Consider the following 25,384-nt stretch of genomic DNA (forward strand, 5'->3'; position numbering starts at 1 on the left):
CTTCAGGGAATCCCAAAAAGATATAGAAAGACCACCAGCACAAAAGGACACAAAGGAAAGTATATAGCTGATTGAGAGAATAGCTCAACAAAAGGAAAAAAATAAAGGAATCAACACCAGACAAATAATACAACGACAAGATTTAATAAACACTTTACAATAGTAACTCACCATATCAGTGGTCTCAATCCTCCAATCAAATGATAAAGACTGGCAGATTGAATAAAAAACCAAATATGAATATATACTGCCTACAGGAAAAAAAATCCAATTTAAAAGTATACATACTGAAAGTGAAAGCACGGAAAGCAATATTCCATTCAACTAGAGACTGAAAACAAGGAGTAGTATCTTATACCATTTTCAGACACAACAGACTTCAAAGCAAAAATGTCTAGAAAAGACAACCATGGCTAGCACGTTCTGGTAAAGGGAACAATTCAACAGGAAGAAATAACAATTGTAAACATACATCAAATGTTGGTGCACCTAATTTAATAAAATTAAAAGTATTAAATTTAAGAGAATAGATTTGTTGCTTTCCTGGCCATGGGCTGTTTCTCCTTTGAGAAGCCCCTCTGCTACTCTGTCCTGCTTTGGAGCCAGCTGACTATGAACTGGAAACCTCCATAAACTGTGAGGTCAGTAAACCTTTCCTTCCATAATTTTGGGCACCAAGTATTTTGTCCCAGCAACAAGAGAAAACTAACCAAGACAATACCGTAACAGCCTACACCTAAGATTTAATAAAGGTTTCAAAATTAGTTCAATTTTATTATAACTGTCAATTCTTCTTAAAATATCAAGAGGCAGTATGGTAACCATTGTTGATTACCTTGTATTTTGTTTTTACATTATCTATTATGTCCATCCTTTTAATTTGACTGACTCTGTTCTGATATATTGCATTTGGTTTTACTCTTTTCAAAAACAAGTAATAAGAACTGTGAGAGTAATAAAACCCAAAATGTGTAATTGTCATTGTAGAAAAGAAAAGAAAAGAAAGTGCTCTAAAGGTTGTAACTGCATATATGTTTAAGTGTATAACATAGATAACCATATTACTGAGTTTTTTTTGGATCATTGAACAAAACTGCACTCTCACTGTTTGAAAGTCCATTTTATATGCTTCAATTTTGTAACTTGAACAACTATTTCTAAGATGAGAATATGTAATCTATTAACTAGTGATTTCTGTTTATTTTTTAAATTTTGTATTGCTTGTACCTTTTTCTATTTTTTTCTTTTCCTCCTTAGATAAAAAAAAAAAAACAAAAAACAAACAAAAACAAAAAAAAACAAAAAAAAAACCCTTCTCCACCGTTGGTGGGAATGCAGACTGGTGCAACCATTGTGGAAATCAGTGTGGAGATTCATCAAAAAACTAGGACTAGAGGTCCCATTCAACCTAGCTATTCCCCTCTGGGTATCTTGGCAAAAAAATTAAAAAATCACACCACAGTGATATATGTGCATCCATGTTTATAGTAGCACAGTTTGTAATAGCCAGATCTTGGAAACAACCTAAATACCTATTGATTGAGGGATGAATAAAAAAGATGTGGTATTTTTATACAATGGAGTACTACTCAACCATAAAGAATGATAAACTGGTTACTTTTATAGGTCAATGGATGCACCATCAGACCATACTTATTAGTGAAATAAATGACACACATGTATAAACATCATCTTGTTTCAGTAGTGAGACAAGCCAAAAGAAAAAGTGTATGTATATGTTACGTATACGTACATAAAAATAGTTATGATAGTTAACTATTAATTTCTTTGAGTTCACTCAAGAGAAAGATTTCTGTTAGTATTGTTTGCACAATTGAATGCAGATGTCTTGTGCAAAAGAAAAGAAAAGAAAGTGCTCTAAAAGTTATAACTGCATATTATATAGGTGAATGATTTGAGGATGAAAATGCAAAATTTATGTACCACTGTTGTTCCCTGATTGACATGTTTTGAAATTATGTCATAGTTTTTTTCTTTTTATCCTTCAAATAAAATGGATTTACAAAATAAATTTAAAAGGACACATAGACACCAATACGATCATTATGAAGGTCATCAACATCCTACTCTCGCATGCAGGTCCTCCAGTTAAAAAAAAATAATTAACAGAAACCACAAACAGATTTAACAGATATCTAGTATTTTGCCCAACAACAGAATACACATTTTATCAATAGCAAATGGAACTTTTTCTAAAATAGATCATATTTTAAACCATAAAATGTGAAATAAATACAAAAGAAATGAACTAATTCTCTGCCTACTACTGGATCCTAACAGAATAAATCTAATAACAAACAGCAAAAAAGCCACAGAAACTATGCAAACAAATGGATATTAAATAATGTTACTGAATAATCAATAGACACAGAAGACATTAAAGATGAAATATACAAGTTCCTAGAATCAAATAACAGTGGAAGCACAACATACCAAAGCATATGGAACACAAGGAAAGCAGTTAAGAAAGTTATAAATGCATACATAAAAGAACAGAACTGTCTCAAGTAAATAACCTAATGATGCGCTCAAAGTGCTGGAAAGAGAAGAACAATGCAAAACTTAAACTAACAGACAGAAAGAAATGATAAAGATTGAAGGAGAAATTAGTAAGGTTCAGACATTGATACAAAGGCTCTATGACTCAAAGTTGTTTCTTTGAAAGAATGGAAAGGAAATCTGTGGGTTGGGCAAATATATGGAAGAGGTAGGGAGAGAAAGGAGAAGTAAAATGAACCAAGATGTGATATGAAGCAAGGTGTGGTGGCACATGCCTGTGATTCCAGAGTTCTGGAGGCTTAGGCAGGAAGATCACTGCAGGTTTGAGGCCAGCCTTGGCTACAATAGGGAGCTCAAGGCCTATCTGAAATACATATGAATATGTACCAATTCTTCTGGGATGAATGTATTTAGTATATATTGCAGTATATACTACTAAAAATTGATTTAAAATAAAAAATAAAATTAATATCTGTTCAACAATGACATGTCTTTTAAACACATTAGAATCAACTAGTAAGAAAGGATCTTAGGAATGAGTTACTTGAAGGGTTCAGATTCCACAAAATACACGAGATACCTCAGTAAATCTGAAAGCATTACTGAATTAATGTGGAAAGTAACTTACCAGCCTCTGGCATCTTGTACACACTAGATAAAAACAGAATTCCCAGGGCAGGTTGAAAAAAAGAAAATGCAACATGTACTTTTACATCCTCTTTATTTAGTGAAAAGACAAAGGAATTTCAAAACTTTAGGGAAATGAAATCTAATGTACTCTCACAAAACATTTGGGAAAAATCTAATATAAACAACGTTTTTGTTTTGCGGAAAAAATGTACTAAGATGAAATTATTTGTTTAGCTAATTAGGCAAACAAAACAAACCAGAATTTCTTTGAAAACACTGTATTCTCTTTATTGAATCCATATGGAATTTAACTTATATACTGATTAAAAGAGTTGAATCTCCAAAAAACAATTATACCTTATTTCTAAGGTATAGTAGTAATAATATTGAGCTAAAAGATTAAAGATTACTCAAGATTTTAATCAAAAGTAGTGTTTAATCACAGAAATCATCAACAACATTGAATAGTCTCTGGATTATCATTACATTCCATAGTTTTGAGTGATAACAAAGACTCACCAGGATAAGAAACTGCTTCTTGAAAAAGTTTAAATAAGAAAAAGAGAGGCCATAAAAATTCTAGAATTTTGTCCACTAATAAGACTAACTACCACTAATATTAATTTTGAAAACATTTTCTTCATATGACATGTGTGCTTCAGTGTGATCATGTGCAGTTTGGAAAATAGAAATTTAGCTCAGTTTTTATAGGAAAGAGACCTCCAGTGAGTTAAAAAATTTTAAGAAGTTTATTTGACATTATAGTTTTATTTTTTAAACATTAGTTCTATTGATCACTTATGTGGAACACAAGACATTAAAATGCTCTAAAACTTGACCAAGAACAAGGTATTTTCTTGACAAACAAATAAGCTAATACATGAAAGTCAACAAAACTCATACATCATACAATAAAACAAATAAACAAACAAACACCACTAGATCTCTTACAATAAAAAATACAGGAATTTACTGAATCCTATTCTTTTTAAAGCAACCTAATTCTGGGCCAGGGGTAGGGTGTTTGTCCATCATGTGTGAGTCCCTGGGTATGACCCTCATTGTCAAAAACCAAACCAAACTAAACCAAACCAAATAAAAAACCTAGTTCAAATTCTAAACTCATGCTGATCACTCCTCTATAACATACCTTATATAACTCATAACATATTTCCTTGTATTTTTATATCATTTTATACAGATAAGAATTAATTATATCTCCAACTAGACAGAAAGTGTCACTGAAGGTAGAGACTTCACCATATCTAGTATTTTACATTGAATCTAACAAGCATACAGTAAATATAGGTTGCCATGTACTTTTTGGGCTGGGGATTTAGCTCAACGGCATAAGCTCCTGCCTTGCAGCAAGCAGTCGTGGGTTTGATCCCTGGTACCGATAAAAAGGAAAAAGACAAAAAACTAAATAAATGTATAAGTCATGTACTTTTTGGCAAACATCTCTCCACAATTCATTTGGAGTGAGAAAGAATATGTGAATTGGTGACAGGATGTGAAATCCAGATGGGTAAAATATATATTACACATAGAGCAGACACTCAATAGATTGCTGCTGGGACAAAGGGACTAGTAGTAGCTTTTATTTCATTTCAAAAGCAACACTGCAGTATAATTCGCAACAGCACAGTATTTAAATGGAAAAATGCATGCACACTTTATTTCAACCAAAGATTAAGTAGTAACTGTAAATACTATTCTATTTAAAACCATCAGAATATACAGATAATGAATAATCCCAAAATAACGTATGCTAAAGATATACTCATTTAATCAAAGGAAATCTTCATATTGTGTTGCTGCTCCTTGAGATGACAATCTTCAAAAACTATTACCTCTTCTACCATCTTTTGTATCATGCCTACAGAGGGAAAAGTCACACAATCAGTAATATGAAGTAAAAATGTTCCAGGAACAGAATAACAGATACTTTCCAATGCATGATTTATAAAACTTTAAATGTCAATTTAATAACTTTAAATTTTAGAAAATACAAAAAATCCATCTAGTTCTTTAGAAACTAAAAACAGTGGATGTCTGTTATTTATCTGCTCTGCCTAGCTTTCATGTAAATAAGAAGTCTATTTGACACTCATATTTTGTGGAAAAAAGTGTTTGCTTACCTTTTTATTCATCACAGCTTAAAAGTACAATGTGAGGTAGTCATTAAATTGAGAGTATAGATTTTGGTGGCTCTTAGGTAACTATAAGCCAATGAATATACTGAGTATGTTTACACTTCTCATCCTTTCTAATGGATTTATTTAACTTGGTGATTCTCAACATTATTCGGGGGGGGCAGTGCATCACAAAATGGCATTAACTTTACCATATAAAATAGCACTTCTTTGCTAGTAAATATAAACTGTTGAAGTAAACATGACAATCTGAGATTTTCAATTAACACACAGAAGTAAAATTGATTATTTGTTTTAGTAATCCTTAATACTTAAAAGGATAAGCAATAACTGGTGCTCAAGAAGAAAGAAAAATTTTCTAGGGGCTGAGGATCTAGCTCAACAGCACAGTGCCTACTGGGCAAGCGTGAGTTCATGAGTTCAATTCCTGGTTCCAAACAACAAACATACAAACTTTTTCAAAACAAAAACTAAAAATATACCTTACATTTTTTCAGCCAACTGAAACAACTCTGATGTTTATTCAATGTTTACAGTATAATATCGCATTCTATTTTACAAGATAGATATCTGTAAGATCACAGTTTAAGAAGAAATGATTTAAATGATGGCTGTCTAACAAAATGCTAGAAAAACAGTGTATGTACTGCCTGGCAAATACATTTCTCCTTTGTTGTAATAACTAATTGCACTGTGTAACTTTTCCTCTAAGTAACATTTTTAATGTGATGGAAGCACAAGTAATAATACAAAAAACCATTAATTTGAGATCACATGTGTCAAGATAAGCATGACCTATTAATTTACTGATTATTTTTATAACAGTTTAAAAAATCAATAAAATGTCATGAAACACAAGTTAGTGTTATTAAAGAACCTTACTATAAACATTTTGGCATATCTTCTAATAAAATTCCCAAGAATATTTCTGTATTAACATACTTTAAATTTTTAGAACTTTTATTAAGAGTAAAAATTGTACCTACACACATAATACCCAGAATTCTGGTTCAATGATAGACATTAATCATTAAATTATACTGGAAGCAAAATGCTAATCGTAGTCAAAATTTTTAGGGGAAAATATGCCATACATATTTTGAAATTATTAAAAGATAATTATGCTAAAATATGAAAATAAAAAACAATTACATTCACAATTTTTAAAATATGGCATGTCCATACAATATAGTGTTATATAACACTATAAACTAATTAAGTACTGATACATGTTACAACATGTAGAGAAAAAAGAACCCTTCTCCACTGTTGGTAGGAATGCAGACTGGTGCAACCACTGTGAAAATCAGTGTGGAGATTCATCAAAAAACTAGGACCCAGCTATTTCCCTTCTGGATATCTTCCCAAAAGAATTAAAAACATCATACCACAATGATATACGTGCACCCATGTTTATAGCAGCACAATTTGTAATATCTAGACATTGAAAACAACCCCTAAATGCTCATCAAGTGAGGAATGGATTAAAAATGATTTAGTATTTTTATATAATGGATTCTTACTTAGCCATAAAGAAGGATAAACCGGAGACTTTTATGGTAAATGAATTCAACTTGAGATCATACTCATTTGTGAAATAAAAATACACATGTAAACACTATATTGTCTCACTAGTGTGAGTAGCTGAAACATTTATATATTTATAGATAGATAAATAGATAGATAGATAAGACAGTTACATTAGTGATTTCTCTGAGTTCACTGAAGAGAAAGATACAAGTTGACAATGTTCAGATAATTCAATGCAAAGATGTTGTGTGCTCTGGGTGAATGATTTAAGAATTACAATGTGCAATGTATGTACCATTGTTGCCCCCGATTGATGTGTATTGAAATTTCATTTTATTTGTTTTATTTTCTTTTTTCTCTTTGAAATAAAATGAATTTGAACAAAAACTAAAAGTCCCCGCACAGAATCTGATCCCATATTAATTTTTTCCACTCATCACTATTCTCCATCTCCTTGGTCCTCCATACATTTATGCTTCATTTTTACCCTTTCCTTCATCCTTTCCTCTCTACTTCTCTTTCCACATCATAGAATATCTGGTGAAAATAGTTGAATGTAAGCTTCAAAGTGTACTAATAAAGGATGACAGTGTAAATGCAACGTCTATCACATATAAGCAAAATGTATGACTGCATCTATACAGACTCCAAATCACTTAAATTAGTCAAAGAGCTAAATACTATCTCAAGAAAACTAAAATTGAAGGCACATCATAGGAAAGCAGTATCTTACTAAAAATATCTTCATATCAATTATAAGCTCTCCACATTATATAAGACCTTGTCAACAGTCAGCACCAGGAGGGAAAAAAAACCCAGATATATACACACACAAGATCATGGAAAAACAAGGCAAAAAAAGGCCTTGAAGGGCCTCCATCTCTCCCAAGGTACATCCAGGAAACAAAAACGGAGAGGAAAGCAAACACCAGATTGCAGAGCAATATGAATTGTTGAAGAAGAGACAAAGAAATCTGACAACCTCAAAGAGGACACAATGTAAATGTGTATAGAATTGTCATACAAAATGACAATAAAATATTGAGGAAAACAAATACAAAATTAGAAGAGTTGAATGACAAATTTTCCAAAGGTAGAGAATCAAAGAAAAGATATCACACAGAAACTCCAGATATAAAAATCTATAGAATTTTGAAACTGCAGAAATGATCAATGTCAAGGCAAGATTTCTGAAACCAAGGATAAAATGCTAAATAAATCATGAGCAAGTATTCACAGAATCTTCAAAAAGGATGAGAACAAGAAAAAGTCATTAATAATCTAGTAGGTAAACTTGGAAGTTTATCCTAAGGCTAATTTGAGTTAGAGAGAAACCAAAAGACAGCAAACATGGAATAAAAAATTTGTTTCTCAAAATAGTAGTAGAATACTTCCCAAATTTGAGAAAAGATTTCAGTTTATAAATAAGCTAGGCTTATAGAACACTGATCAACTATGATGACAAATGAAGCCCTGAAGACACATCACAATTAAAATACCAGATCTCCAACAATGGTATTTTAAAAGCAATCAGAGAAAAATAAATAACCACATAATACAGGTATAAACACATTAGAATTATGGAAGACCTCTCAACACAAACTAACAGCCAAAGGAGCTTGGAGTGAAGTGGTCCAAGCCCTAAAAGTAAGCATCTTGCAACCCAGAGTAATATGCCCAGAAAAGTTTTCTTTCAATATAGATGAAAAAGGATATTTCATGAAAAGGAACAATTCAAGAGATTTATGAATTCCAAATCAGTACTCCAAAAAATACTCATAAATCTCCTATATAGAAATCATGAAAGCAACAAAACCAAAAATCTAGGTGGAATGAATACACAAAGCATGGTGAATAAATAAATAAGAAAAAGGTAGGAAAGGAAAAACAAAGCTTCCAAAAATAGAGATCAAATCATCAGGAATTAATCAATACCTCTCAGTAATAACTCTCAATTTTAATGGCCTTAACACTCCAATTCAAAGAACAGATTTGCAGACTGGATTAAAAAACACAACCAATTTGTTGCATTCAAGTATATCATCTTATGTATTATTCCTAACCTTTTTTCTGCTTCTTTTTTTTCCAAATAAAAAAAAGAATATCATCTAATTCAAAATGATCTTCATAGACTAAAAATCACATCATGGAAAACAAAATTTCATGCACTAGGACACAAAAATAAACAAGGGAGCAATTCTAATCTCAAAGCCAAAACTTGAAGCTAAAACTTAGCAGAATAGACAAATAAGGATACTATATAGTAGTATAATCCAACAAGAGGAAATATTGCTGGTAAATGTATATGTAGCAAGTGTTGGAGCACCTATCTTCATAAAACAAATACTGCTGGATATAAAATATCAAATAAATACTAACAGTCATAGTGGGTGACCACCGTATCCTATTTTTGGAAAGAAATAGATGAACTAAACAAAGTATCAATAAAAAAATGTCAGAGCTGAATCACACCCTTGAACATACAGATTTAAACTTTACAGAATGTTCTACTCTACAACAGAGTACATATTCTTCCCTGAAGCACATGGAACATTCTCCAAAATAGATCATACACACAAAATACAAAAAGCCTGCTTAAATAAATATAAAAGAATCAAAATCACCATATGTTTGCCAGCAGACCAGTGTGTAATGAAATTACGTCAACAAGAAAGAGAAAACTGAAGAAAACTTACAAACACTTAAAGACTCAATAACATACTCCTGAACAGTCAATGAGTCAAAGAAATCAAGGATTTCTCAAAGAACTAAAATTAGAAATTCTATTTGAACTTGATGTCTTCATAAAAGAATGAGACATTGTACTACCAGAATATGTGTATATCAATGTTTATAGCAAAAAAATTCTTAATAGCTAAATCTTGGAAGCAGCCTATATGGCCTTCAGAAGATAATTGTATAGAGAAAATATGGCATTTATCCATAATGGAATACTATTCAGCTATAAAAAAGTAGGAAATAAATAACCTCGAAAATTTAATGTTAAATGAAATAAATCAGACACACAACCTTAAAAACCATATGGTATCTCTCATTTGATAAGGTAAAGTACAAGTAAAACGCAAAAAAAGGTTTTATTAAGGAAACAAAGACATAGACCATTTGAAAATGGGAAAGAGTTCAGAAGAATGAGAGCAAGAGGAGGGAAGGGGAAATAAAATGATTTAAGATATTTCACCTACATATAAGAAATACACAGTGAATGTAAACATATACCATAAACATGAATTAGTAATATTAAGAAGAAAATAAAAACGAGGAAGGGAGATTTAGAGATGGAGGGATAGATGTGGGAGGGATGGGGAAGAGAATTAAAAAAGAATAAAGCTGTGTTGCATGCATGAACCTACTCTAAAATGAGTGTTAACTTCATTTACTGAAAACATGTGGTATAAATTAAATTAAATTTAAAAAACAAACAATATACTGACCCAAAGGGAACCAAGAGGTGTAATAGGGAAAGGAAACAGAAAAGTGAGGGAAGATAATTAATATGTGTTATTTATATGTACCAACTCTTCAAAATGAATTTAGTATTATGTACTGCAATTATGTAAAAAAGAAAGAAGCAATGTATATCTATATCTATCATCTCTCTATCAATCTATCATCTACCTAGATGAATGGCTGGCTGGCTGGCTGGATGGATGGATGGATGAATGGATGGGTAGGTAGATACTGACTAGCCATGCATAACTAAATTCTGAAAGTAGAAAGATAACTCAGGCATAATCTTTACATGAAGTTCCAATTCCAGGAAACAGACATGCAAATAAATGGTAACTACAGAACTGTATGCTATGTGCTAAAATATGTACTGTATTACACGATATGGATACAAAGAAGAGGATAAAGAACTATTAGAATGATAAGATTTCACAAAAGTAAAGGTTTTTCAGCTACATCTTAAAGTGGGAGCAGCTACCAAGCAGAGAATAATGGATACCTCATTACTCAAGATTGAAAAAGTGAACATCTAAAAATGAAAAAGAAAAAACATTAAATGCTTGCAAAATCATAAATATCTCTTTAAAAACATGCTACAAACAAGATAAAGTAGAAGAAATAGGTAGGGGTTTGCTTATACACTGTACTTTATATATTATATAGAGAACCAGAATTTATCATTGGGTACTCAGAATTAGTGAGGAATTTTAATAGAGATGAGTGGAACACACTGGCATTTTATGAAGACCACTCTGAGAATAGCACAAAAGTCAATTGCAATGAGGTAAAATTGAGGAAGGAGACCATTAAGTATCTAAAGATGAAATATATGCATTTACCTTTGCTTCATTCAAAAATACCTAAAAGTAGCAATAATAAAATTTTTAAAAAGATGAAAAAAGGGGGCTGAGGATTTAGCTCAGTGGCATAAACACCTGCTAGCAAGTACAAGGTCATGAGTTCAATCCCAGGTAACAAAAAAAAAAAAAGATGTAAAAGATAAAAGCATAAAAATAAGAAGGAGGAAAACAAAAGGAAAGGAGGTAACAACAATAATTTGAAAATTGAAACTGAATTCATGGTAGGGAACTCTACAAAGGATATGCAATTAGTAAAACTAGGTAATTAAAAGTACTGTTGAAGGTAGATTTGAAAGCAGGATTATGAAAGATTAAGCCGTAGATTGCTCTTCTCCTTTACATCCTATGCTTGGACCATTCTCTTTAGTGAAGTTCTGTAGATGATTTTTCTTTGCAGAGGCTGAATCAGATTAGCAGGCAAGACTGCTAGCAAAGATTCTGTACCAGCAACTACAATCTAGCAAAGATTCTGTACCAAATGAAAATTTACAAAGGATTAAGGGAAAGTTTATCAACTGAACCTCAGGCCTCCAGGTTTACACTGGTTTAACCCTAGACTTATTAACCTCAAACCAGTAGCTGGAAGATACTTCTCCAGAGAATTTGGCTAGATAAAGGGAAAAATCTGAAGTCCTGCAGTTAAAATTTCTAGTTAAATTATCCTGTGGTAAGTTAACAAATAATACAAAACCTTTAAGTTCACCTTTCTTGAATATAAACGGGCAATCAAGAATCATCAAACATTTCTTTTTTTATTTAAAGAGAAAGAAACAAAAAATACATGGAGGATAAAAAGGGTAGACATAATACAGAATTACGGAAAAATAAACGGTAAGAAATCATCAGTTGATAAGTTACATATTGTCATCATAGAAACTATAATTTAATATTTAATTTTATCAATTCAAGTATATTGATAGGATAACTACCATTTAGACATGCAAGATCTCAGATAAAGCTTATCTTTCATGCAATCTTTCTAGAAGATCCTGGAGTTTGTGCTATATTGGGGGACAAAAGAATGAACTAAAGAATAAGTATACAAGCAAGATCCTCAAAAACTGGAGAGCAATGTAGAAAGAATACAATAATATTGCAGAAGGAAGAGCTCAGCTGAGTATCAGACTAAGACTGAAAAAATTTCACACTGTAGAACAGATATTAGAGGACCCTGGAAGAGATATGATCAAAATGAAACTGGAAGATTTAAATTATAAGCCGGGAGTTGGAGAATGAACTCTGATGAATGTATGGAAAAATAAGCAAATGAGAAGATATCAAGAAGGGAAATAGTTGGGTCAAATATCACTGCTGTAAAGAAGGATAAACAAGTCATTTCCAGGTAAATGGATACACCATGAGACCATACTTGTGAGATAAATTGGACACACATGTTTAAATATCTCATTGTTATCTGTCCTGTTAGTATAAGTAAGGACCAAAATATATATTACAATATTGGGAAATGGGAAGAAAATGTTCAAATGGGAAGGATAACAAGGGAGAGGAGAGGGGGAAAGAAGGAAGGGAAAAGACAAGAAAATAGAAGGAAAAATTGGAAAAAAATCTTTTGTAAATAAGGTTGAAGGGAGGAGATTGGATTGGAAAAAAAGATTCAAGTTATACTATGTGAAGGTAGAAATTGTCTATGATGAATGTGGTCACTACGAATATTAAAGTGTACCAATAAAATAACAAAAAACCTGCTAGATGAATGAAAAAAGCCACCCCCGCTTGCTGGGCACTGCCACCAGAAGGGCCTTCCCAGCAGGTGCCCAGTGCAGGCAGAGACAGCCAGACAGATATACGTCTGCCTGCCAGGCACCACCACCAGAAGGCTGTTTTCTGTGGGCACCCAGTGTGGGAAGAGAGAATCAGCAGATCCACCTACACCTGCCAGGTGCCACTACCAGAAGGCCCTTCCCTAATGGGTGCCCAGCATGGACAGATAAAGCCAGCACATCTGCTCCTGCATGCCAGGCACCACCACCAGAAGGCCCTTTCCTATGGGTGCCCAGCACGGGCAGAGAGATCCAACAGATCTGCAGGTCTGGAGAAGAAGCGCACTTCACACCCTGCTACCTCCCTGTAAATCTGGGGTTAGAGGAACCCAAGTGCTTGTCCCATCCCCTAACACCATGTAGGGGCAGCCAATGTGGGAAGTATCTGGGGCCCCACAACCAGCTTGTTGGGAGGAACCCAGGAGAATGTAATGATGAAGGAGCAAAAGACAATCTCAGACCTCCAGCTCACACAGAATGAGTTTTGGAGATACAGTCATGGAAGAAAATAGAAGTCACACACCTGAAATCTCTGAGAAGATAGCAACTGAAGTAAGAAGACAACTTCATGAGATTGTAAAAGCAGTCAAATCAGAAATGTCTCAGGTAAAATAAGAAATCACAAACATACTGAAATAATTGCTCAGCATGTCTAAAGAAGGCAGATAAAAAAGAGGAGCATAGGAAAATGATGGAAACTTTGAATAAATATAGAAAGGAATTACAATGCATGAAACAGATGCAGAGATCCAGAATATTAAAAATTCAATTGAAAGTTGACAAAACCCCTTGAAAGAGACTGAAGATAGACTTTCAAACCTTGAAGACAGGATTGCAGCTAGTGGTCATGAAAGGAAAACCATCTCTTAAAAATAACACAAAATCTGGAAATAACTCAACATCTGCAAGATGATGCAAAGAAGCATAATTTAAGAGTCATAGGTATCAGAGAATAAGCAGAGGTCAACACAAATGAAATTAAAAGGACATTAACAGAAATAATAAAAGAAAATGTTCCAAACATGGGAAATGGATCTGGCATGAAGATAAGTGAGGCATATAGAACTCCAACTAGCCATAACCAAACACAATCTACACACAGACATATAATAATCAAGATCCCAGAAATTCAGCACAAGAACAAAGTATTAAAAGCTGTTAGAAAAAAGAAACAGACCATCTATAAAGGAAAGCAAATCAAAATCACAGCAAACTTATCAACCATAAACCATCAAGTCAAGAGTTTGGAGTGAAGTATTTCAAACTCTGAAAGAAAAGAACTTCCAATCCAGACTGAGGTACCCTGCAAAATTATCTTTCAAAATTTATGGAAAAATAAGATACTTCCATGATAAAGAACAACTGAAGGAATTCATGACTACCAAACCAACTCTACCCAGAGCACTAAAGGATATTCTAGAGACAGATAAAGATAACCATGGTTCCAGGACCAGCAGCAGAGGAGGATGGCAAATAAGACAGGCAATTGAATGAAGGCAGAAAGTGGAGAGCCAAAACAGGAGGATAGCACAGAAGAGACAAATCAATGTATGCTGTTTGTAACAATTAATCTAGATGGCCTCAGGTCAGCAATAAACAGAAACACAGGGAGAGTGGATCAAGAAACAAGATCTATAAAAATGCTGTATACAGGAAACACATTTAACTGGAAAGGTAATTCATAGACTGAAAACCAAATGAGAGAAAATAATTGTTCCATGTGACAAGAGACCAGAAAAAAAGCAAGGGTAACTTGCCCATGGAACAGTAGAATAGACCAAAAAGATATGGTATTTTCATGCAGTGGAAAGCTACTCAGCTGTAAAGTAGAATAATCTCAAGGCTCCTGTAGGTAAATAGATGCAACTGGAGATCATGTTCTTGGAAGAAACAGTTTGAACTCATAAGAGTGAATGCTAGCATAAGAAACAAAAGGAGTTAATGGTATCCAAAAAGCAAAATAGTTATTGTAAGAGTGATATGGGAAGAAACACCTGGGAGGGAATGGTGCTAACTACTGTAAATTTCTTATAATCTTGTGTTGAACTCTTAAATTGTTTTCACAATTTTGTTAAGTTTGGCTTTATTCTGTCTTGTTTTGTTAGATTTTACTCTGTCTGATGGTAAGTGCAGCTATTTTGAATATAATATGATATATTACGGTAATCATGGTTTCCTGTTATATTGTTTTGAAGTCTTATAGTGCTTTCATTCATTTAATAGATTTTATTCTGTTCTGTTTTATTTTATTAATGTATGATGTTGTGAACAGCTATTTTGAAGAAAACAAGACATTATGGTAGCTATTACTGATTTATTATCATCTTGTTTTGAAGTCTTATCTTGCTTTTTTTCTTGTGTTTTGATTGGTTCTATCGTGTTGCATTTTATTTGATTTTATTATTTGGAGTGGTATGGACAATTTTTTTGAGAAAAATGAGATATTATAGAAATCATTATTCATTTCTTGTTATCAGGATTTGAAGTCCTGTAATGCTTTTATTCTTTTGAATGATTTATATTATTTTGTTATGTTTGATGCTATTGTGTGTGAAGGTATGGTCAACTATTTCAAAGAAAACAAGAGACATTATGGTAGCCACTGTAGATATCCTATGGTCTTGTTGTGAAGTGCAATGTTTCTTGCATTGTTGTTCTGATTGGATTTTTTAAAAATTCTCTTTAAAATAAAAAATATTTTATAAAAAATAAAAAGAAAAGATGAAAACTAAGCAAATGGGGAAATAAAATTCAAAGGAAATCAAAATCCTATAAAGAAAACATGATATATTATGCTATATGGCCTGTGAATAGTATTTAAACAATCATTTAAATATTAAATACTGACATGTGAAATGTATGATACAAGTATATACACACACACACATATATACATATATGTAAGACTTGAGAGACTGAGAGAAACCTTAATATAGGAAAAGTAAAAAGTAACAGTATATATGTTATTTAGAGACATAAAACTAGTTTAAAATTGAGTTGAAATAACTGAAAAATGATTGCCATTGAGAAGTGGAATATAGGGTAGGGAAAAGGAGCTATATTTTTATAAACTTTATAAAATTTTTCTACTTTCAAAATGGAAGACAAAGACTTGATAGGGAAAATATGCTATGGAAAAGAAAAGATTCAAGGGCTAGTTAAGAAAAGTTAACCTCACTACTTACTGAAGATGTAAATATACATTGCCTAAGATTCTTAAGTAAAATGTAGTAGTTGTTAGCTGAGAAACACAAAACTTTCTAAAAGAGTAGAAGGCTAAATTACTCTAATATCAAAACCAGAAAAAGGCAGTAAAAGAAAAAACTACAGAAGAATAGATTTCAAGAATACTTAAAAATGTCACATACATTTAAAACCTTCAACAAATCCAGGGAGCTGAGGCCGCATGAAGTGAGTTATAGCACACCAGCCCAGGTCCAGGGAGAATCTAAGACCATTGCTCCCAGTGGTTAACTGCCTGCCCAGCTTCCAGGCACACTGCATTAGGCTCCCCAGGTCTCACAGGCCTAACTGAACCACCCCAAGCGAGCTTCTTTCAACCTGGGGAGGTGAGGCCAGGTTAGGTGAGTTCCAGAACACCAGCCTGGGCCAGGAGAGAGTTTAAGACCATCGCTGCCACGGAATAAGTGCCTAACCAGATTCCAGACACACTGGAATAGGCGTGGGAGGTTTCACAGGCCTGACTAGAACATGCCAAGGACCTTCCTTCAATCAGGGGAGTTGAGGGCACCCAAGGTGAGTTCCAGTGCATAGTCATTAGATGGGGAGAGCTTTGGACTGACACCCACAGTGGTAAGTAGCCTGAACAGCTTCCTAGAACACCAAAGGTGGCACAAGAGGTCCTGTGGGCCTGACTGGACAACACTCAGCAACCTCCATCCAGTCCCAGGAGCCGAAGGCATAGGAAGCAATTTCAAACATGCTTGGGGGAAGCTTTAGAACATCCCTCAAAATAAATAAATGTAGGAAAATGACAGATAAAAGATCAAAATGCAATCTCAAACCTCCAGACCATCCCAAAAAAGTCTACGAGCCATGTACATAGAAGAAAATATAAGCCACACACCTGAAATAACTGAAACAACAGCAACTGAAATAAAGAAGCAACTCCAGAGCTATAAAGGAAACCAAATTAGAAATAATCTTCCAGGTAAAAGAAGAAATGATAAAAGTAATGAAAGAAATGCTGAACACATCTAGAGAAGACATAGTTAACAAATTAGAGGAACAAAGCAAAAACAGAATCCTTGGATGAAAAATATAAGAAAGAAACACAATACATGGAGCAGATTCAAAGAGATATACAGGAAGTCAAAAATTTCATTGAAAGTTGTCAAAACTACCTCAATGAAAGTGAAGATAGAATTTCAGACTTTGAAGACAAGATTGCAGCTAGTGATCAGGAAAGGAAAGATCTTTAAAAATAACAAGGAATCAGGAAATAACCATTTTTCAACAGCTGCAATATGATTCAGAGAAAAACAACATAAGATTGATATGAATAAATGAAAAAGAAGGGGACAACAAAATGATACCACGAGGCTATTTACTGAAGTAACAGCTGAAAATTTCCTTAACATGACAATGGAAACTGACATAGCATTAGTGAAGCATATAGAACTTCTAACCATAACCAAAATAAAACTACAACCAGACATATAAAGATTACCATCCCAGAAATCCAACACAAGAATAGAATATTAAACTGCATAGCGAGACCCTGTCTCAAAAAAGACAAAAAAAAAAAAAAAAGAATAGAATATTAAAAGCTGTTAGAGAGAAAAGACAGAAGACCTATAAAGGAAAACCTATGATAATCACAGTAGACTTCTCAACACAAACAATGAAGTCAAGAAGAGCATGGAGTGAAGTATTTCAGATCCTAAAGGAAAATGATTTCCAACCCAGAATGATGTAACCCGTAAAACTGTCCTTGAAAATGGATGGAGAAATAAGATACTTCCATGACAAAGAACAGCTGAAGAACTTCATGATCACCAAACCAACCCTGCAAAGAATACTGAAAGACATTCTAGATACACATAGGAAATAAAACCACTAAGCAAGGCAGACAATAAACACAATGGAAAGGTAAAGAGCAGAATATAACATACCAATAATAAACCAATATTTAACAGTTATAACCATTAATGTCAATGGTCTCCATTCACCAATTAAAAGAAACAGACTGGCAGAGTGGATCAAGAAACAACATCCAACCATATGCTGTCTACAAGAAGCCCATCTAACCCAAAAGGAAACTCAGAGACTGAAACTCAAAGAATGAGAAACAGTACTTTATGCAAAAGTGGGAGTAGTAATTCTGTTTGCAGATATTGTGAACTTCAAACCAAGAATGACCCAAAGAGATAAAGAAGGTCACTGTATACTACAGAGGGGAAAACTTCAAGAGGAAGTGATAACTGTCTTAAATATATATGCACCAAATTTGAATGCACACAGCTATACAAAGCAAGTATTAACAGAAATGAAAAATCAAATAAGCAATAATACAATTATAACAGGAGACCTTAACACACTGTTGACACAAAGGGATAGATGAACCAGACAGAAAATTAGCAAAGAAATAACAGAAATGAATCACACCTGTTAATAAATGGATTTGATAGACCTATATAGAGTGTTCGATCCAGCAACATAAGAATATATGTTCTTTTCAGCAGTACATGGGACATTCTCTAAAATAGACCATATACTAGCCCACAGAATATATTTGGCAAATGCAAAACAACTGAAATTATCCCATGCATGTAATCAGATCATAGTGCCATGAAACTAGAAATTAATGATAAAAGAAACTGCAAAAATGCCACAAACACATGGAAATTGAATAATACACTCTTGAGCAATGAGTGGGTCACAGAGGATATTAAAGAAGAAATTAAACAATACCTACAATCAAACGAAAATACAAATACAAATTACTGGAATCTGTGGGATGCAACGAAAGTGGCCCTCAGAGGAAAATTTATTGAAATGAGTTCCCACATCAGGAAAACAGAACTAATACAAATAAACAACCTGATGCTACACCTCAGACATCTAGAAAAAGAAGAGCAAGTCAAGCTCAAAGTCCAAAGAAGGGTGGAAGTTATAAAAATCAAAAAGAAATTACTGCAATAGAGACTAAGAAAATAATCCAAAGAATCAATGAATCAAAGAGTTGGTTCTTTGAAAGAATAAATAAAATTGATAAGCCCCTAGCCAGCCTTATTTTTAAAAAAGCAAAGAAAAATCTCAAATCCATGCAATAAGGAATGAAAAAGGTGAAATCACTACAGACTCTGTGGAAATACAGAAGATCATCAACACCTATTTCAAAAACCTCTACTCTCATAGGTTCGATAACACAGAAGAAATGGACAGATTCCTAGAAACATATGAAGTACCAAAGCTGGTTCAAGAATATGTAAAACTGCTGAATAACCCAATTTGTATTAATGACATTGAAAATGTACTTAAGTCCTTACCTACAAAGAAGAGCCCATGTCCAGGCGGATTCACTGTGGAATTCTACAAGAAATACAAAAAAGACCTAATGCCGACACTCCTCTAACTCTTCAATGACAGCAAAAGGGAAGCATTTCTTCCTAAGTCATTCCTGGAAGCAAACATTACTCTAGTACCAAAACCTGAGAAAGACCCAAATAAAAAAGAGAACTACAGGCCAGTCTCCCTCATGAACATAGATGCAAAAATTCTCAATAAAATATTGGCAATAAGGATGCAGCAAATTATCAAGAAGATTATACACCATGACCAAGTGGGATTCATCCCAGGCATACAGGGACAGTTTAACATAAGTAAATCAGTAAATGTAAACCACCACATCAATACAGCCAAAAGTAAGAATCACATGATCATTTCTATACATGCAGGAAAAGCTTTTGATAAGGTCCAACAGTCATTCATGATAAGAGTATTACAGAAAATTGGAATACATGGTTTTTACCTCAATATGATAAAGGCCATCTACATCAAACCAACAGCCATCATCATATTAAATGGCCAAAAACTGAAAGCCTTGACCCTAAAATCAGGAATAAGACAAGGATGCCCCTTATCACCACTCCTATTCAACAAAGTACTGGAAATAATAGCTACAGCAATTAGACAAGAGAAAGAAATAAAAGAAGTAAAGATAGGAAAAGAGGAAGTTAAATTATGATTATTTGCAGACAACATGAAACTCTACATAGAAGACCCCTAATATTCCATTGAAAGATGCCTAGATATAATAAATACATTCAGCAATATAGTTGAATACAAATTCAGTACTCAAAAACCAAAAGCATTCCTATACAATAACAACAAAATTACTGAGAGGAAAAATAAGAGAAGCCACACCCTTCACACTAGCATCCAAAAAATGAAATACTTTGGAATTAATCTCATGAAAAAATGAAAGAGCTATACAAGGAAAATTATAATACCCTGAAAAAATTGAAGAGGACCTCAGAATATGGAAAGCAAGAATAAATATTGTGAAAATGTCTATTCTCCCAACGTTGTTATACAGATTCAATGCAATCCCAATCAAAATACCACTAACATGCCTCACAGATCTAGAGAAATCACTGCTAAAATTCATCTAGAACTAGAAGAGACCTAGAATAGCAAAGGAATTTCTAAGCAGCAAAGGCAAGATAGGAGGCATCATAGTCCCTGACTTCAAGTTATACTATAAAGCTACTGCAAAAAATCAACATGATACTGAAATAAAAACAGATCTGAAGATCAATGGAATAGATTAGAAGATACAACCACAACTACAAACACACTCAGCCACCTTATCTTTGATAAAGGGGCCAATCATGTTCACTGGAAGAGCAATATTCTTTTTAATAAATGGTGCTGGGAAAACTGGCTCTCCATATGACGAAAACTAAAATGAGACCCATGCCTATCACAATCTACTAAACTAAAATGAACCAAAGATCTAAATACTAAAACAGAAACGTTAAATCTCTTGGAAGACAAATTAGATAAAAATCTTGAAGACATAGGTGTAGATATAGAATTCATGAACAGGAATCATACCACACAGGAAATATTTCCCAGAATCAATAATTTGGATCGTGTCTTTTAGTTTCTGCATGTTGAAAAAAACTCCAGCATGGTGAAAAGAAAACCCACAAACTGGGAAAAAATCTTAGTGAACTATCCCTCAGAAAATGACTTCTCTCTGGAACATATAAAGAATTAAAAAAATCAGATCCCCGAAATTCAAAGATCCTATACAAAAATGGGCATCTGAGATGAATACACAGTTCTCAGATGAAGAAATACAAATGGCAAGTAAATACTTGAAAAAAATGTTCACTATCATTAGTCATTAGAGAAATGCAAATTAAAACCACACTGAGATTCCATCTCACTCCAGAAAGAATGGCCAGGATCAAGAAAACTACCAAAAACAATGCTGGAGAGGTTGTAGGGGAAAAAAGAAACTCTTTTGCACTATTCTTGGGAGTGTAGATTGTTGCAACCACTGTGGAGGTCAGTCTGTAGATTCTTCAAGAAGCTGGGAATTGGAGGTCACATTTGACCCAGCTATTCCACTTCTAGGCCTATTCCCAGAAGAGCTAAAAACATCATATCACAGTGATATATGTGCACCCATGTTTATAGTAGCTCAATTTGTAATAGCCAGATTTGGAAACAACCTAAGTGTCCAACAACTGAGGAATGGATAAAAAAGTTGTGGTATTTTTATACAATGGAGTACTACTGAGCTATAAAGAATGATCACATCGAGATGTTTATAAATAAATGGGTGCAACTTGAGACCATACTCCTAAGTGAAATAAATCAAATTCACATGTATAAATACTGTATAGTCTCCCTAGTGTAAGAAATGGTAAGAGTACATCAGATTTTATGGTAACCATGAATTCTTTTTACATTGCTTTGAAGCCTTATAATGTTTTCATTTATTAGTTGAATGGTTTTATTCTGGTTTGTTTGATTTTATTATGTGTGATGGTATAAACAGCTATTTTGAAAAAAAAAAAGACATTTTGGCAGCCACTGCTGATTTAATATCATCTTGCTTTGAAGTCCTGCCTTTGAAGTCCTTTTGTTCTTTTGTTTCCATTGGTTCTATCATGTTGTGTCTTATTGGGCATTAATATATGTGATAGTATAAACAAATTTTCTATGGATAATGAGATAATATAGCAGCCATTGTTCATTTTATGTTATTTGGTTCTGATAATTTGGACTTTGCGAAAGAGCCAGAAGTTACATGGAACCAGAATAAAGTAGATGAGGACACGCCATGTTTTTTACATAAATTGTCATAAACATTTGATCAATGAGAGGTGTTCTAAAATATGGTGAATGTTTAAATTTTAAAAATCACAGTAAAAGACACATTGTCATTAATCCATTCAGAATACTTCCTTTCATATCAAACACTTATTCTATCATTTTTGGTAGTATGTCTTTTACCGTATTAAGCTTTTTTTTTTGTCTTTTTCTTTTTTATCGGTACCGGGGATCAAACTCGCGACTGCCTGCTTGTAAGGCAGGCGCTTATGCCACTGAGCTAAATCCCCAGCCCCCCCGTATTAAGCTTTTTAAAAAATTTAAACACGCAACATATTTTTTAATCACCCCTTGTAAAATGAACTGTCAGTTTGGAAAACAGTGTGAAAATTTCTTATGAAACTAAACATGCACCTATCATATGATATGGCAATTTATTCTCCTGGACATTTGTCCCCAGGGAAATCAGTATTTTATTCATACAAAGACCTGTACAGAAATGTTCAAATAAGCTGTACTCAAAATATTCCCAAACTGAAAATAACTCAGATGTCCTACAGTAGACAAATGGTTAAATAAACTGTAGTACAACATTATGTAACACTTCTTAGCAATAAAGGGGAACACAACTCAGATGAAGATTTTTATTCTTTTTCTTTTGTGTATGCCAGGTAAGGTACCTATCACTGAACTACATCCCCAGCTATCAAATGAATCCTTAGAGCTATGCTGATTTTAAAAATATCAATCAAACACGTTCAATGTAACCACTTATACAATATGTTAAAAAGCAAAATTTTAGAAACAGAAAGTCAATCTGTGGTTTCTAAGAGTTGAAAACTGGAGTGTTATATAGGGAGAGAAGTAAGCATAATGACAAAAGGGGACCAAGAGAAAATCACATTATGGTACCCAAGTGCTCTACATCTTGACAATGGTGATGGATATGAAAATCTCCACATGTGATAAATCTGTATAGAATTGAATACACATATACATACAAGTAAAACTGGAGAAGTCTGCTTCAACTTACTAGGTTGAATCAATGTAAATATCCTGATTATATTACATTTGTTTTGTAAGACCTTATTGAAAGTTTCTTGCCTTAGAAGAAGTTATGGCAGTGATCTAACATGGCAGAAGGCCAAAGCGGAATGCCTACCACTTCCTGCTTCTTTCTCAGCCTTATTGCAACTCCTCTTCCTGTTAGCATGCTAAGAAAACAGTCAGTTCCTTGCGCCTCATCAATGCCCTCCCTAAGCACCACCCCCGGTCAGAGGTTATATATATATATATATATATATATATATATATATCCCAATCCCCTACATTCTGGCCAGAGAAAGCCTGGCTACCATTGATCATGGACTTCTCTCCATGTCCTTGGAATAAAGGTTATTTTTACTTTACATTCTCTCTTTCATTGTGCTGAAAACTCTCACTTATCACCAGGGAAAAATAGGTTAAAAAAATAAACAGGATTTATATACTATTTCTTATGAGTGCATGTGAATCATAAAAATTACAACTAGAAAAAAGTTAAGCACACACAAATAAAGTTTGATTCCCAACTTCTTCTAAAAGGCACATAATATGATCACCAATTTATATCAGGCAACAGTTCTACATGTTTGGCCATCTTTTTAGCCTTTCAACACATACTTCCTTTTTGTTGCCTGCCTGCTAGACTACTGCCACATTTTAAGTTTTTAGCTACTGTACAATTTTCCTTATGTATTGGGTTAACTACTGTTTGAAAAATAATCTTTAAATCTTAGGAACTTACTATAATTAAGTTTATTTCTGATTCAGAAAGGGAGGAAAGGGAAGAGAAAAGGATAGGGGGAAAATGGGAAGAGAGAGGAAGAAAATATTAACTTCCCACTAGTTAAAGCTATTTTGAGATACCTAGTTAATCAAAATTAAAGTAAAATAATAAATATACAATGGTTAACTACTATTTGATAGAAAGAAGTGTTTACGGAGCTGTACAAAGTTCTCTCATCTCTGACATGAAAATTCACATGCTGGTATTGCCATTGACCTGTTAAGATGGTGAAAAGACATTCTGCTTGTGTATAGCACTGCCTTACACACATAACTAAAAGAAATTGTATTTCCAAGAGAGATGCTAAAAGAAAGATAGCGTAAGTTTCCTGAATTCTTGCAGGGGAGCAGCTGGGTTTGAGGACCATGTTAGTGGAATTATTACATCCCTATATGGCCCTCATTCAGTCATTTTTGAAATGTTACTTATTATTCAAGTCTCATTTCAAATCTTACTTCTGTCAGGAAACCAACTAAAGTTGTGCTTTTCATTCTTTACCACATTCCACCCCTTTGCTTTGTTCCTGTTTAAGGCAGAGGTTCTATTGCTGCTCATACCTCTTACACTGAATAATATGGTGCCTTGACATATAGAAGGTGCTTTGTGTTTAGAGTCACAACTAATCTGTGGATTCAACCTGCATATAAAATAACACTTTCCAATTATACAATGCTTTGGTTTTCAAAACACTCCTACATATTACTTTATTGAGTCTCACAATAATTTGATATGGAGCAAATAATTAAAAACTCAAGGTTACCTAATTTCTCAAAGGCTAAAGCTAATAAGAATTGATACCTGGACTTAAATCTTTAAACAGCCAACTAATAGTGCTTTTTCTATTTGTCTTTATTACTTTCTTGTTGCTCGAACAAAACACTCAACACTCAAGTTAAGGAGGAAAGGTTTAATTTAGCGCACAGTATTTAGAGTTTTCAGTTCATGGTTGGTTCCAAGACCAGGCAGCATTCAAAAAAGAGCGCATAAGAAGAGAAACACTTCGTGGCATAACAAGCAGGAGGCAAACAGCTTTTATTCTGCTTTCCCTTTTATTCCATCCAGCCTACAAGCCTATTGGGTGCTGCCACCCATGGGTAGGTCTTCCATTTTTAGTAAATCCATAATTCACACCCAGAACTATGCTAAATCAATCAGTGGGTGTGACAGTTAACTGACTGTGCCAATTTGAGTAAGAAATGCCCAACTAAATTGGCTCAGCATACTTCTGGGTAAAGAAGACCTACTGTAGGGAGGACTGTAGCCAGAATGGTATAAGAGGAAAATGTTGAAGGAAGGCTT

The 25,384-nt window shown here is 33.5% G+C and overlaps 1 protein-coding gene across 3 annotated transcripts in view; it reads right to left on the reverse strand.

The window, feature by feature from the left end:
- Window positions 1–3,876: 3,876 nt before the first annotated feature.
- Window positions 3,877–25,384, reverse strand: part of Nup62cl (nucleoporin 62 C-terminal like) — a 101,430-nt gene continuing 79,922 nt past the window's right edge. For all 3 annotated transcript variants that reach the window (XM_013150223.3, XM_013150222.3, XM_013150219.3), the window contains one exon: window positions 3,877–5,029. Coding sequence is in view for 1 of the 3 variants with exons in the window: in XM_013150222.3 (XP_013005676.1) it covers window positions 4,990–5,029 (40 nt within the window). In the remaining 2 variants the exon portion in view is untranslated. The remainder of the gene's footprint in view (window positions 5,030–25,384) is intronic.

The sequence above is a fragment of the Cavia porcellus genome, unplaced genomic scaffold (assembly GCF_034190915.1).
Source record: "Cavia porcellus strain 051 isolate PalLab524CR breed Dunkin Hartley unplaced genomic scaffold, mCavPor4.1 scaffold_3, whole genome shotgun sequence".
Lineage (NCBI taxonomy): Eukaryota > Metazoa > Chordata > Mammalia > Rodentia > Caviidae > Cavia > Cavia porcellus.